The 12,773-nt window shown below is 39.6% G+C and overlaps 1 protein-coding gene across 1 annotated transcript in view; it reads right to left on the bottom strand.

The window, feature by feature from the left end:
• Positions 1-373: 373 nt before the first annotated feature.
• The window catches only part of LOC115619927 (interleukin-6 receptor subunit beta-like), a 29,474-nt gene continuing 17,074 nt past the window's right edge, over positions 374-12,773 (bottom strand). Inside the window, exons 9-15 of the mRNA XM_030512945.1 lie at positions 11,684-11,894; positions 8,995-9,153; positions 7,875-7,997; positions 7,173-7,325; positions 5,321-5,464; positions 2,998-3,094; positions 374-461 (exon numbers count right to left, since the gene is read on the bottom strand). Coding sequence (XP_030368805.1) covers positions 374-461; positions 2,998-3,094; positions 5,321-5,464; positions 7,173-7,325; positions 7,875-7,997; positions 8,995-9,153; positions 11,684-11,894 — 975 coding nt within the window. The remainder of the gene's footprint in view (positions 462-2,997; positions 3,095-5,320; positions 5,465-7,172; positions 7,326-7,874; positions 7,998-8,994; positions 9,154-11,683; positions 11,895-12,773) is intronic.

Here is a 12,773-nt window from a genome sequence, read left to right as displayed (position 1 = left end):
CTGGAATTAGGCCACACTGTGTCACTTTGTATTTTGTGTAACTTGTACTTAATAATCAGTTAAGTTGATGGAAACAGACTGGATAGAAAACCTGAATTTCTCCCTTTGAATTGCATCTCCACCCATTCAACTTGACTTTCAACATACCTTTCAATACACTCTATCATGTTCTAAAAGAATGTCTGAGAAGCTTTACTAAATTAAAAAGTGTATATAGTCTCCGGCTAAACAACAACCCTCCCCAGTCCTATATTTCTAATATTACCCTAGCTTCCCAGCTGTTGATATTAGACATTTACTAGGGTAAAGTGTGAAAAGACCAATAACTAGCATTACTGATTAATCACTAGAAAGATCTCCTTTGTGTATTTTTTCACACCATCAGAAGAGGACTTGCCATATTTTGGAGTGCACTGCTTTTTGTTGGACTTGGTACACTGGGCCAGCATGATATTTTCAGCCTGTAAAAGAATATTTAAATTTTTAATGTAATTGACAGGTTAATTGACATTTCCTATGCATTTAAATTAACTGCTATTTATATGTAACATTTTATTGGTATTTTCATGATCATAAAACCAAGATGTTCTGTGATGGTGGTCTACACTGAAGTGCTGAGTTAATGACAATTAGAATCTTTGTTTAAAGACAAAGGAGCTGTGACAGGAGCTGGTAATGTTGTCTTTTTCTATACATTTAATCATTGTATTTTCCTAATTTTCTATCATTTCCACAAAACCTTCATCTTCCTTGAGGACTTTGGGATACACAGGAGGATGTTTGTCTTAGTAAGTATTTGCTCCTGGGCTTCTACTTAGAAGCTTACTTTCCCTCAAACAAAGAGCAAGCAAGCTATTGCCGTTCTCAGTTTCGGTGCAGTGACACTGGTGGTCTTGAAGAAGGTCTCAGACCAGAACAGGGGGACATCACAGCTCCTGCTGTTTCCTGATCATTTTGAGTTTGGCTTTTTCTGGGAAGGGGTTTGTAAGGGAGAGCTGAGTTTTCCAATACAGCTGTTCAAATGGGTTTCAGTTGGCTGATAAGGTCTTCCATCAGAACCCTTTCCTTCACTCTCCTTCCTTGCACCGAAGGAGTCAGAAACAAAACTGTCAACAAGCTGCTATGTTCTCCAGCCTCCTTGGTCACCTGCCATCATGGGTACTACCTCAGGCATTGTCCTCCCTGTCCCTTCCCAAGCAGACAGATTGCAATGGTGACCTGCCTATTACTCCCTCTGTCCTGGGATGCTGGTGCTGGCCCCAGGCTGGCAGGGTCTAGCTGTGTTTTCCCTGCAGAGGGGAAGCAGTGGTGTGGGATGGGAATTTCAGGAGTTTCTGCTGAGTTGACTGGTCCCATTGACACCAGTCTGATTGGCACCCCTGACTGCTCATCCCTACTCCCTTGGGAGTGGAAGAAGATAATCTCTCAGCATTTTTGAGGTGATGACCTCCCTGTCAGCAGGTGCTTTCACAGCACCCTTCTTTGGGCTTTGTGCGATGACTCTGTTCATAGGCAAAAAACTCAACACAGCTGTGAGAGACTCTGGGAGGTTGTGTAGCCCATCACCCTGCCTTAGTGTCGGCTTCAGTGTTATCTGGTTTTCAAATCAAACCTACATTTCATTAGCTGTAATGTACTTTGCCTCTGTTTAGCCTGTGGTTTGAGGTGAAGCCTGAGGCAATAGAATTACTGGATCCCTGATTCTATGAAGGTGGGTGTTTGGTTCTCTGCTGAGACCTTTTTTACAAATCAAGCGGGCAGTTGAGATCAGGGGATCCTTGCGACCCTTCACCTCACTTCCAGGTGTTCAATATTAACATAATTACATACTAAATTCCTGTTTTATAGTATACATTGGGCTGCTGTGTGCTGGGTTGTTTTTTTCGTTTTCCAGAAATTCTTTCCCAATGGTCCCAGACAATGAAGTATGATCTTATGTCTAACACAATGAAGTTTATTCTAGGTCAAAACTTCTGTGTAGGTCTCGGAAGTTGTTGTCAAAGACTGGATCAGATATAAAGCGACTTAAAGTAAAATCTGAAAATGCAGTGCACAGGAGACTTTATGTGGAGTGCATTCTGTTTCCCAATGGTAAGGGCAGGAGTTTAGCCTGGTGTGTAAGCTGAAATGAGCTATGTCTTGCCATATGGCTTTCAAGCTATGGTTTGTACCATCTGTCTGTTCTGTCCTTCAGCAGCTGTGTTTTCAGCTTCTGAGGCTGGTGCTTTGTAAAAAGTAGAAAAAGGGAGTGTAGTATTCTAGGACACCAAAACAGTAATATGAATAGCTGTATGCAACTAGGCTTATCAGAAAATGAACGTTAGAACCCATTACTATGCAAGCCATTTTTCTTCTATGCCCCTAATATTGCACCTCAAATTAATTTGAGGGGAGGTATACTTTATTACTACAGAGAAGGATTTGTTCTCAAATAAGAGGATCTCATCCGTATCTTATTCTGGATGAGGCATCCTAGTTATTCTCTCTTCTTCCTACTCATCCATCTATTACTCCTTCTCATTATGTGCTTATGTGCATAATTCATACAGTTGACATCCAAGTGTGTTTGCAGGAAACTGCTTAGATGCCAACATCAATTTGTGTATGCCACACAATGGAATTTATTTTTGTATTTCAATAGAAGAGATGATTATCAGTTGTGAATGAAAGAACAAAATAATTAAATGCATGCTTTTTCCACATATATAACCCATTTCCCACTGTGAAAAATGGTCCTTGCTCTTTTCAAGGGTGTTTGAGACAGGAGGCAGTCAGATAACTGTATTAAAGGCAACAGATTATAGATTTTGACAAACTAATTTAATCAGTTTATAGTGGTTTGCAATTGCTCTCGCTGTATAAATGAGTGGGATGGCTTTTGTGTTGTGTGCTTTTTCACTTGCTTTGCTTTTAATGACAAAAAAGGCCCAGTTCTATGAAACTCAGGGTTAAACAAACTGGAATCACTGCTAACAACTTTAATCATTATTCCCTTACCTTTTAAGCACTAGAGAACAAGTAAGAGGTGCAAAAACCAGAATGAACATTGTGCTGAAGCAAAGGCCAGTCACAAAACCTTCAAATTCTCCTTTATCTGATGGGAAATGGAGAGATTGAATCAGCTTTATAGTATCAAGTATAGAAAGGCTATTTGCCTCCACGAGCGAAATATTTCAAACAGAAGTCAAGTCAAACTTTACACATGTTCTGGGATTCCTGTAAGTGAAATCTAGTTAAAACAAGAGCCAGGGTTTCTGGGGGGTCTGAGGCTTTCAGGTTTGTATTTTTAAGATACCTAGACTTATATGCTGAATTATTAAACCCACCATTCAAAGATAAACACGTTACAAAAAAAGAAGCATTTTCCTAATCCCCATGACATTAGGTGAGCTCTAGGTTGTTTAACAGCTCGAGACCCCAATGCAAGTCCGACTTCATGAGAAACTAGTTGAGTGAAAGTGATTTTTAATCTCTTTCAGGTTTTACTAGTAGGGATTGGGGTGTTTTTGGTGAGATCCTACCTGGTCCTGATAATAAGAATATGGTTTGTGTATTTGGTAGGTGCCACACTTCACCTGTTAGATACATTAGGACAATTTTATCTGCAGTCAGCCATTTGTCAATCCTTTGCTGCGAACCTACATCTCCTATTGCCTATGTTAACACCTGCTCGAGATAACTTCTCATCGCACCCTCAAAGGAGAAAAAAAAAAGTGCTTGAAAGTGCTTGAAAGATTACCGAAGGTTGATAAAGTCTTGCTCGCTGTGAGCAGGGAGAGCAGTGCTGCTCACACAGGAACCAAAGCTGTCTGTCATGTGAAGAGTGGGTTGCATTGAGGTGTTCTTTACAGATAGCTAAATCAAAAGGTTCAAAATAACGCCAGGAAAGTGTGGTCAGTATGCAATTGTGTTGCAGATGCTGACAAACCATATTTGCAAAAAGGCCACTTGCTTTTTCTTTTCCTTCCCGCCTACTAATAAAATTTCTTTTTTTAAAATCAGCTACTTAATTTAGCTTAAAAAGGTGTTTGAAAACCTGCAAATTGTTTTGTTGCTGAAAAAGCTTTTATGACAAAGAATCCTGAGGTTGTTCTAGTGGATTAAGTAACACATGAAATGTTGTGGAGGGAGGAAATATTAAATGTAATGTTTAAATTCAATGTAATTACTTGAATTTTTAAAATGTTGCATTAAATTAACTCTGCATTTTTGTAACTTCCTTGAAAAATTGAATCCTATCCTATGTATGTTCAATATCCTATCCTATATGTTCAATAGGATACATGGAATAAAGTTCTGCAGAAAAGCTGCAGTGGAGACACTTCCTTGTGTTGACAGGAGAAAAGGTTGGGGGTGGAGGGGCAGAAACCCTTTTGATTCTAAGGAATGTTTTTAATTTATTTTGTTCTTTCTGCTTCACACTTTTGACTATTCAGCTGTTCGTATTTACACCTCCACCACTTAATACGAAAAAGCTATAGCCATTTGCATGCTTCTGTCTCTGAATTTCACAGGTTACTTTTCTTGTGCCTGATACTGTCTTAGCTTGTTCTTCTATTTTCTTTTTTTGTTTAGAAAGCTTCAATTGAATGAAGCTGTGGTAAAACCGAAAAAAGTCTACTGCAATGTCAGATTTAGTTAAACTAATAAGGTGTTAAAAAGGTATGAGAAGCCATGTTTAGGCAACCTATATGGTTGCAACTTATGAGACTTTATAAATGTAAGTGTATTGATCCTTGAAAACCAAAACTTTTGCCAGCAAACTCTAGGACCTGTTTCATAAAATGTACTTAAATTATTAGAAAACAAGATACTTTGATTAGCTGTCACCCACAATAAGAGCAGTTGAAAGAGACTTCTATTTTTTTAATGGTTAATGGCTCAGGGAACTGGAAACCAATTTTACATGATTGCTCAGGATTTTGCCAAGAGCAAAGACTACTGAACTTCTTTAGTCACAGGCAGAATATTTTAACTGCTGAAATCTATGACAGGAGTCAGCAGTAAATAAAGATATGTGCATATAGCCAGCATAAAAAGGTCAGAAAATGTTTCAGAGATGAGGAGATCTAGCTAAGTCTTTCCTGCATGTTAGGTAATGAAGTACAGGCAGAGTTGTTCTGTCATGCATAGTTTACCTATAACAAAAGAACAACTTTGTGTGTTTGCAATCAGCAACTAAGGACTGAATAATAGATCTTCTGCATGAACACTTTGTTAATCCCTGAGAAGCAGGAAAGGGTAGAGAATAATGGCATATATAGTACATAGTGCAAGGATTGATGCTGGGTAACACAGATGCATAGAGCTTCCACAGTACCATATTTTGGAGTGCTGAAAGGCTGTGAAACAGTTGGGGGTCCTTCACCAGTGTTTGTGAATCCTGAAATCCGCACACGGTAGCTCGTTTTTTCCTTCAATCTGGTAAGATGGTAGCTTGTGGTAGAGGAATTGAGAGTAACAGCTGAAAAGCAAGAGGGTTTGGGGAAGGAGGTGCTTAGATGAACTCTAATGGTTGAGTCTGTATCACTGTAGCTGACTGGGGAAAAGGCAAAATTTCTGTGCCCTAATCTACATCTGGAGGAAGCCACACTGCGTAGATATTCTTTGGATGGGTACAAGATTTCCCAAAAGTACTTATGTACGTTTTAAATCCAGAGGTAAAAAGCATGAGCTTTTAACACACTAAGGATGTTTAGGTGGTGAATGCAGAAGGCTGTGCATACTGCAGGACAGGAAAACCCACCTAACAACCTGAACAGTGGTTTTCATGTTGGCTGTAACAGTTGATACATGGACTAGGCCCTATCACATGCTTTACTTTCACTCTAGTAGTCAGTAATTGTTCACCTTAATTAATACCAGTGCTATTATTATTCAGTACAGAAAAAGGGCTGTGCATTCTGCTTCACCTAGTTTGTAGGGCTTTCAGTGCAACCTTTATTTTCTGATGGTGCAGTGACTTTTCAACTAGTCAGAATAATGCAACCAATGATGCTGTAGGATCCTGCAGGGCAGAATTACTTTTCAATTTTGCCACTGTGAATTTAAGGTCTTCATAGAAGTGGAAATGGTGCTGTAGCCTTGTAGGCCTCCTTTCCCCAAATTCTCCTATAAAATTATTCTTCCTGCCTGGAAAACATGGTGATCAGGTGTTGTGTCTCAGAATCACAGAACTGTTAGGGTTGGAAAGGACCTCTGGAGATCAGAGCAAAGGAAAAAACCCTTACAATTAAATCCAATCCTGGACATCACCCTTCGGTCACCTCTTGCGCTTTCTGATAGGTATTTGGGCGGAATAGGGCCTCCTGAAGATGGTGCGTACTTGAAGCTTTTGTTACTTTTTGTGGCCCTCTAAAGGCATAGGCCAACATGAATTATAGAATGCTTGCTGTTCTTTGCCAGGTCTCTGGTGCTGTTTGTCTCCCATAGCATGCCTTTAACTTTATTTGAAAGTCAGTATGTGCAAAGTGAATGCATTATTATTTATGTCAAGCAGACTTTTCACTGCAGACCAAAAGAAAAATGTTTATCAAAAGGAGTATAGGGATTTTTTTTTAATTTTTTTTTTCAATTCAAGTGGTTTGACCTTGCTACTATTAATTGATTTCAGTGTGTAGAAGTTCCATCATTTGCAAGCAAACACAAAAGCTATCTATGTAAGAAAAAATTTCTATAAATGAAATAAATAATAGTGTCTTTGAAAATAGGTAAGAACTACAAATTGTATTCCCTGCTAATTGAGTTCAAAAAAGAAATGTATCATTTCTTAAGTCCTACAGAAAGTCTCAGAGTCGAGCTTGTCTGAGTTGCAATGAAACATAAAAGTTTTGTGACTGAAGACGTAACAGCTCAGAAATACTGACAACATATATCTTCCTTTCAGTGTTACTAGAGAATTCTTCAGTAGAAGAATTAGAACTTAGAACTGTAATTTTTAAGGAAATATTTTCTTATCAATATTTAATGTGAGATGATACCTAGAAAACTCTAGGTACTCAGAGGACCATCTTCAGCATTAAAACTCTAAGCAGTAGCTGACCTTTGAGAGGGCTTAATTCCCACAGAAATCTAAGGAACTCAGTACTGTGCCACAACAGCACTTAATCATCTGTATGAATCTTTTCTGTCGTGACTGACCTGCTGCTTTGTTCTGAGCAGCAGTGACTTACCTAGAGACTTTGCCCTTGATGTATCTGTGTAGCTGATCCTGTATCCCTGGAGAAAGCCCAGACAGTCTTCAGCAGCTATTTGGGTCCACTTCACAAGTGCAGAATGTTTTGTGATATTCAGGATTGTCACGTTAGTGGGACCTGTCCTAGGAACTTAAAAATCGGGTAAGAATTTAAGCTCTGCCTCAATACTTATGCAATAGACATACAAGACTAAAACCTAGCTGCTTCCTTGACAGCTCTTTGCCTGATCCTAGTTGTCATAAATCTAACATCAGGGTGAAAGATAAAGGAGAGATCTTACAGAGTAAACCCCCCTCATCTTAGGCAATACCAAAGTAGGTAGAAACTGTGACTGTCTCGTTACTCCAACAGCCACAGCCGTAACCATTTCAACTTGAAATAGAAGACACTACCAAATTGGGATTGGAAAATCTGACTTTGGACACAGTTAGTAACTCTGAGACTCTCTTTCTGTTCTTTTGGTAATGTCGTATGTAATAATAATATTTCTGTGGACCTGTCAGTAAGGAACAACATTCAGGTCATTCACTGCCAGTGCATAACTGCTAGGACCAAAGTTGTCCAGTACTAACTGGACAATGTTGTTAGGTCACCTGGAAAAGAAATTTTATGTAAGTTGCTGTAGATAGGAAACAAGAAGAAATGTAAGGGATGAGGTAATACAAAGGGGAGTAATACCTCCTTCAACTGAGTAAAAGTGGGTCACTCCAAAAGTCTTTTCATGTCTTGTGAAACTTTCACACTGACACATGTCAGATGCATGTACCATTATTTTGTACAACTTAAATGGCTGAAAATTGTCTGGAAAACAAATAAAGGTAGATAAGAGTTCATTGAAAAGTTAGAAATTACAAAAATGGGAAGAAGACAACAACCGTATAGCTTTTCTGTAAAGTTCTTACTTTCTGAGATTCAAAGCATAGGATAAGTTTACAGTGCTTTACACTGACTACCAAATATGTGCATCCTTCTTCACTGTCTCTAGGTGGTTACTAGAAACATTTCAAAAGCACAATAAGATGTAACAAGGGTTTTTCTTTTAAAAGATGCCAGACCTATTTGTAGTCTCTCTCTGAAATGCTAGAGCTGCTAAAGGAGAAGTAGGGAACTAAAATGGCTGTAGATATCTCAGTGCAAGGACAGACATTTCCCCCTCAGCCAGCATATTTAAAAGTAAGCAGAACAACTAGATGAAATGTGGCAGTGTGGATGTTGCAGAAGGATCAAGGAAAACAGTGCATTCATTTATAGAACTCTGAAGCTAAATGTTCTCTACTGTACATAAAAGCCAGTCCTGCATGGCCTTTGTAAGTGTCACTTAGACGATTTTAACCAAGATTTCCAATGATTGTCATGTAAATGATCCTTGGCTGCAGCTCATCATGCCTACCTTGGTCAGCAGAATACTGGAGTTGAGAACTTAGGTTTTCACAAGGACAGACATTGGGATAGAAAAATAACCTAAGGGGGACTAACAGAGCAGTTTATAGTTAAAGTTAAGTTTACCTAGACACAAGAGAAATTTTTTTCTTTTTTTTTTTTTTTTTTTTTTTTGCTTTTTAGGCCAGTAGTGTTTTGGTCTCCCTGGGATGTGAACAAGGGGAGATACCATACCAACAACAGCAGCTTACGTTTCTTGCCCAGCTGTGTCGAGAAGAATCCTACTAAAACCTCTGCATCTTATCTGCCTTCGTGTTGCTAAAAATTAGATGATCTCAGTGCTGGACATAGACAAGACCCTAATCTGCACTTATCTGGATCTTCAGTTTGCTCTTAAAAACAGGGTGGTTGCTGTTACCTAATGTGAAATTTCCAGTAGCTGTAGTTACTATTTTCATGCGCATATCCTCTTTACCAGTGCCCCAGTCAACCACAAAACATTTTGGATTGTATTCTGGAGTCCAGGTGACAACTGCATTAGTTCCCTGATGGTTGACATGGATCTGGCCAGGCATGTCTGTGAATAAACACACCATTAGAGATTAACAAACAAGAAAGCAGGTTTCTCATCTCTTGACTGCTTTCTCTCTTTTGCTCTTTTTCAAAGATTATTCAATAAGTAGTTATCACTGCAGGTGATATAGTAATGTTTACATAATGACGTCAGTCAAGGATCAGATCATCCACCCAGCCACAGCTGCTCAAACCAGGTTGCTCAAAGCCCCATCCAACCTCACCTTGGACTGTTCCAGGGATGAGGCAGCCCCATGTCATTATATCTAGTCTGGATCTCCCCTCTGCTATTTTCAAACCATTACCCATTGTCCTATCGCAACAGGCTCCACAAAAAAGTCTGTCCCTGTTTTTCTTATAAGCCCCCTTTAGGTATTGAAATGCCACAATAAGGTCTCCCTGAAGCCTTCTCTTCCCCAGGCTGAACAACCCCAACACCGTCAGCCCATCTTCGTAGAAGTGCTCCAGCCCTCTAATAATTTTTGTGGCCCTCCTCTTGAGTCCCTCCAACAGGTCCATGTCTTTCCAGTACTGAGGACTCCAGAGCTGAACTCAGTACTGCTGGTGACGTCTCACAGGAGAAGAGTAGACGGGGAGAATCACCTCCCTCAAACTTTGGTCACACTTCTTTTGATGAGGCCCAGCATACAGTTGGCTTTCTGGGCTGTAAGCGCACACTGCCAGGTCCTATTAAGCTTCTCATTGACCAACACCCCCAAGTTCTTCCCAGCAGGGCTGCTCTCAATCCAGTTTCTGCCCAGCCTGCACTTAAGCCTGGGGGTGAATGCATTATTATTTATGGCAAGAAGACTTTCCACCCCAGGTGCAGGACCTTGCACTTGGCCATGTTGAACTTCATGAGGTTCATGAAGGTCCTCAACTTCATGAGGTTGGCATTGGCCACCTCTCAAATGTGTCACGGTCCCTCTGGATATCACCCCTTCCCTCAAGCGTATCAATCGAACCACACAGTTTGGTGTCATCAGCAAACTTGCTGAGGGTGCATCAATCCCACTGTCCATGTCACTGACAAAGATGTTGAACAGGATCAGTCCCAACAATGACCCCTCAGGGACACCACTCGTTACTGGTCTCCACTTGGACGTTGAGCCGTTGACCACAACTCTTTGAGTGTGGCCATTGAGCCAGTTCTTTATACACTGAGTGGTCCATCCATCAAATCCATGTCTCTCCATTTTAGAGACTAGGATATCGTGGGGGACAGTGTCAGATGCTTTGCGGAAGCCCAGGTAGAAGGCGTCAGTCGCTCTTCCCTTATCCATCAATGCTGTAAGCCTGTTGTGGAAGGCCACCAAATTGGTCAGGCATGATTTGCCCTTCTTGAAGCCATGCTGTCTGTCACCAATCACCTCCTTATTGTCCACGTACCTTAGCGTAGTTTCCAGGAGCATCTGCTCCATGATCTTGCTGGGCGCTGAGGTGAGACTGACTGGCCTGTAGTTCCCTGGGTCTTCCTTTTTCCCCCTTTTTCAAAGTGGGGGCTATATTTCCCCTTTTCCAGACAGTGGGAACTTCACCAGGCACAATTGTCTTTGAGTACCTCGGCCTTCTCTGTGTCCCAGTTGACCAGATTTCCTGTTTCCTTCCAGAGAAGGCCTACATTTTTCCTCATCTTCCTTTTATCACTGACCTACCTAGAGAAGCTTTTCTTGTTGCCCTTGATGTTCCTGACCAGATCATTCTGTCAGGGCTTTACCTTCCCTAACCCGATCCCTGGCTTCTCAGACAATTTCACTGTATTCCTCCCAGGCTACCTGTCCTTGCTTCCACTCTCTATAGGTTTCTTTTTTGTGCCTGAGTTTGTCCAGGAGCTCCTTGTTCCTGGAAAAATCAATTACTTGCAGCTGTCTGGAGATCAGCAAAGGCACTTGCACACTTATGCATGCTATAGGTTTATTTAAGAAAAAAAAATCTTACTGTGGAAGAGAAATGTTTTATTGTGGTAGCTGTACATCAAGATTATAACAAATGAAACTAGCTTATAAGAAAAACAATATTAAATTGTTTTATTGTTTGAATTAAAAAACTCTGTATTTAGGTATAAAGCTTACATCTTCATTGGAATATGACATGTACATCCTCCCTATTGCTCTCACCATGTACCAGCAGGGATAATACTGAAATAAAGGACAGTAGCAGTTCTCTTCTTAATAGTTACTTAGCTCAAAAACCTTAGATTTGCACATCATTCTGCAAACTTTGCTTAAACTGCTGACATCTACTTAACTTTGATGACCCTTCATAGGCCCTTTTGATAGGTAGATCTAGCATGTAGCTATTTCTCTAGCTTGAGAAAATGGGAAGTGCTAAACAAAACGTCAAATTGCTTAGTACGTTAGTTAACTTCTATTGAAATCTTTTCTTAGGAAACAATACTGACTCTTACTATGAAAAAATATCAGCCTAAAACTATTCAAGAAAATACTTAACCCTATCCCAAAGACTGACAAAAAGTAGACTAGGTATTGCTCATAAAACTTCCCCATTGCTCTAATGAATGATAAGGTAAGTACCTGTTCCAGAGAAGTCTGGGACAATGTAGATGGCTTGTGGAGATTCTCCTGCTTGGTTATAGGCAGAAATATTAACCCTGTAATAAGCCATGGAGATATTTATAAGAACTTTTCTGTCCTTTAGAAAGATGCGATTTGGTGAATCACTGCAGCTGTTAGGTATTCTTTCCACATTAATGTAATATCCAAGGATACTCTCTCTTTGTACTACCTAGTAAGAGAAAAAAAGATTATTGTTCTATAAATGTTATTATGTTCTGTGCAGAAAATCTAGAGGAACTAAATTGTATAAACAAATTGTCACCTTTGATGAGGGAGATAAAATCATACTGTTTTAATTAGGTTATTAGGAACCAATGAAGCAAAGCATTTCCTTAAAATTAAGAGTATACTTAAATTCAGAGGATTTAAGCATGGTATTAAGTGTTTTGCTTAGTTGAGATCTTAGTTTTGTGTATCCAATTAGTAATAGCAGAAGTGAAGCAGCTGTGACATTCTCTACATTTCAATGGAACATACCCTTCGTAATTAGGAACTTGAAAGCTAATAAGAGGTGTTTAATTGCAATTTACGCCTCTGGGAATCTTCATCTACTAGGCTTTGTTAGGCATCTGGTCTCTTTGAGGATAAATGCCAGTAATTATACTAGAACTTTAGAACATGTTGTATATCTACTGATATACATTTTTAGGTGGTGATGGTTCACTTGTTATTTTACTGCACTAATCTTCATGAGAGATTGGAAAATGAGTGCACAGAAATGGAAATTACTGTGATCTAGATAGAAACGGAACTTAATACCTGAAGGCCTGTGAATTCTGCAAGGATTATTTCTGATATCAAGATTGTCTGTTATTTCTTGGTACAAAATCACTAATGTGAAGATACCACAAAGCTGAGAAATTGGGTTATGTTAATGAAATTATTGGATGCTTTTGGAGTAACATAGACAGGATGGCATTAATTTAAAAAGCAGAGACACCTGTGTTGAGAGGAATTTCTGGAAAGTTGGAAGCTCTTAAAATAGAAACATGTTTTTCCCATGGAGGGAAGAATTAGTGCCATTATTTGAAGGTCTGGTAAAGCTATT

The sequence above is a fragment of the Strigops habroptila genome, chromosome Z, assembly GCF_004027225.2.
Source record: "Strigops habroptila isolate Jane chromosome Z, bStrHab1.2.pri, whole genome shotgun sequence".
NCBI classification, from domain to species: domain Eukaryota; kingdom Metazoa; phylum Chordata; class Aves; order Psittaciformes; family Psittacidae; genus Strigops; species Strigops habroptila.
Note: the sequence above shows the minus strand (reverse complement) of the source record. Positions and strands in the feature narration are given on the sequence as shown.